A 1,888-nucleotide genomic window follows, 5' to 3' on the forward strand; every position below is an offset into this window, starting at 1 on the left:
ACTGCTGTAACACAACCTGGAGGAAATTTGCTCCATAAATAATCCTGGTCAGGTTCAGGGTGGCTGCCAGGGGCACTGCTTGTTCCCCCTCGCCATCCAGCTGGCCACACGTGTCCTGCCCCAGTCCCGCACCCACCGTGTGGCCCTCACCCGGCCCCGAAGGGATGGGGGTCCAGGGAAAGCCTTGCCCCCACCACCAGAACCGGGGAGCAAAGCCCCCCCCCTTTCACCGGTGATGTCCTTCCTCCTGCCGGCCCCAAGAACCTTGTGTGTTGTGAGAGTGATGGTTCCTGAAAAAGGAACAAGAAAAAGAAGAAGAAAAAAAAAAATTAAAATAAAATAAGGGATATTTTTATTCATCCTTGTCTTCTGCTAAAAATAACCAGCGTTAATCTGCCTTGCGAGCGTGGGGGGGGAGAGGCGTCCCCTTGCGAGCCTCACGTCGAAGAGCCCCATCGGTGAATCTCTGGAGCGCTGGAGAGCCGAGGAAATGGGTTTTTCTCCCTGTTCCCTTCCGCCTGTAACAGCACAAATCGATGGCCCCGGGGCAGAAATCGATGGCCCCGGAGGCAAATGACCCCCGCTGGAAACTCCCCCTCCCAAGGGGACCGAGTCCCTCCTTCCCCCCAGTACCCAGATACCTGCCTTTCTGGGGGAGTAAAGCAGCTTTTTGATGCTCCCCCTGCATCCCCCCCCCACCAAGGACACCCCTCCGAGGGCCTGGTTTGTCACCTGGGTGCAGGGTGACGGGAGCGCGGCGCGGGGAGCCGGGTGTTTACGGGAGGTGCAGCTGGGTGTTGCACAACAGGCGGCCGAGTCCAGGAGGACACCGTGTCCTCGCTGCTGGCTGTAGGTGCAGCCGGGCGGCAGCGATGGGGACACAGATGGGGGGACACAGCGGGTTGAGGAGGCGGGGGGGGGCAGCAGGGCAAGACCACCTGCTCGGCGTGGGGCTGCTTGACCCACAGGCTGCATTTCTGCGTGAAATCGCCCCAAATCTTCCCAGCAGAGGGGCGGCGGGAGGGATGCTGGGTGGTGGTGTGGAACCTGGCCAGTGGCGAGCGGCCGGATCCAGCCCGGGGTGGTCCCTCCTCCGGCTGCAACCCCTCTCCTTGCTCAGACCCACAGCTCCTGCCCTGAGTTTTACCGGCAGAGGGGCTGAGGCGCCCCCAGACCCCCAGGGCAGCCCCATTGCAGGCCGGATCCTGCCCGCGTCCCCCAGCGAGCCAAGGGCTGGCCTTTTCCCCCAGCATTTCCAACCCATGAATTTCCGGGTTGCAATCCGAACGCTGGCCCCAGTTGGCAAAAAAACTCATGGAAGCAGGTGGGGACACCTCCAGCCACAGGCTTTGGTAAGGCTGGATCCATCCCTGAATCCCAGCATCCCCCACGGGGCTGGATCCATCCCTGAATCCCAGTCTCCCCCAGTGGGCTGGATCCATCCCTCAATCCCCATCCCCCCCCATGGGGCTAGATCCATCCCTCAATCCCCCTCTCCCCCACGCCGTTTCCTCCAGGCACCAGGAACAGCTTTTACCATCTGAAAGGACACAAATATTTGCCCAAATTATTTCCCTCCTGCCGAAAAGGGGGAATAATCCCTGGACCCCCTGGTTGGAGATGAGTGGCAGGGAGGATGTGGGGGCCAGGCAGCATCCCGGGCTCCCCCCATCCCGCCGGAGATCCAACCCTGCAGGATGCAGCAAGGCCGGAGCGAGGAGGATAAATAAAGTCCGGCTTTGCTGTCCTGGCCTGGGGCCACTTCTAACACAAAGTACATTCCGGTCTGGACGTAACGAACTGTACCAGGCTCTGCCGGGGCAGGCGGGTGGCCGGGGGCAGCCGGGGCTCCCCACCCAACCCGCTGGGATGGGGGTGTCGGGGGGGT

The 1,888-nt window shown here is 61.8% G+C and overlaps 2 protein-coding genes across 3 annotated transcripts in view; both read right to left on the bottom strand.

Annotated features, from left to right (window-relative positions):
- Positions 1-1,888, bottom strand: part of CLPS (colipase) — a 20,479-nt gene that overhangs the window by 8,255 nt on the left and 10,336 nt on the right. For both annotated transcript variants that reach the window (XM_014953641.1, XM_014953642.1), the window contains one exon: positions 151-290. In XM_014953641.1, the coding sequence (XP_014809127.1) occupies positions 227-290 (64 nt within the window). In that variant the 3' untranslated portion in view covers positions 151-226. The remainder of the gene's footprint in view (positions 1-150; positions 291-1,888) is intronic.
- LOC106894771 (protein sickie-like) lies at positions 330-1,872 on the bottom strand. Its single transcript, XM_014953637.1, has 2 exons — positions 733-1,872; positions 330-518 (listed from the first exon to the last, which is right to left on the bottom strand). Exons 1-2 carry the CDS (start codon positions 1,440-1,442, stop codon positions 389-391), a joined length of 840 nt encoding a protein of 279 aa, XP_014809123.1. The 5' UTR covers positions 1,443-1,872; the 3' UTR covers positions 330-388.

The sequence above is a fragment of the Calidris pugnax genome, unplaced genomic scaffold, assembly GCF_001431845.1.
Source record: "Calidris pugnax isolate Ruff unplaced genomic scaffold, ASM143184v1 scaffold245, whole genome shotgun sequence".
NCBI lineage: Eukaryota > Metazoa > Chordata > Aves > Charadriiformes > Scolopacidae > Calidris > Calidris pugnax.

Excerpts from the sequence above, each read along its gene's own strand:
- LOC106894771 (XM_014953637.1), bottom strand. The coding sequence starts at position 1,442 with ATGGATCCAGCCCACTGGGGGAGACTGGGATTCAGGGATGGATCCAGC. Across the intron at positions 519-732 it reads TCCCGTCACCCTGCACCCAG|GCGGAAGGGAACAGGGAGAA; the intron begins GTGACAAACCAG and ends GTGCTGTTACAG.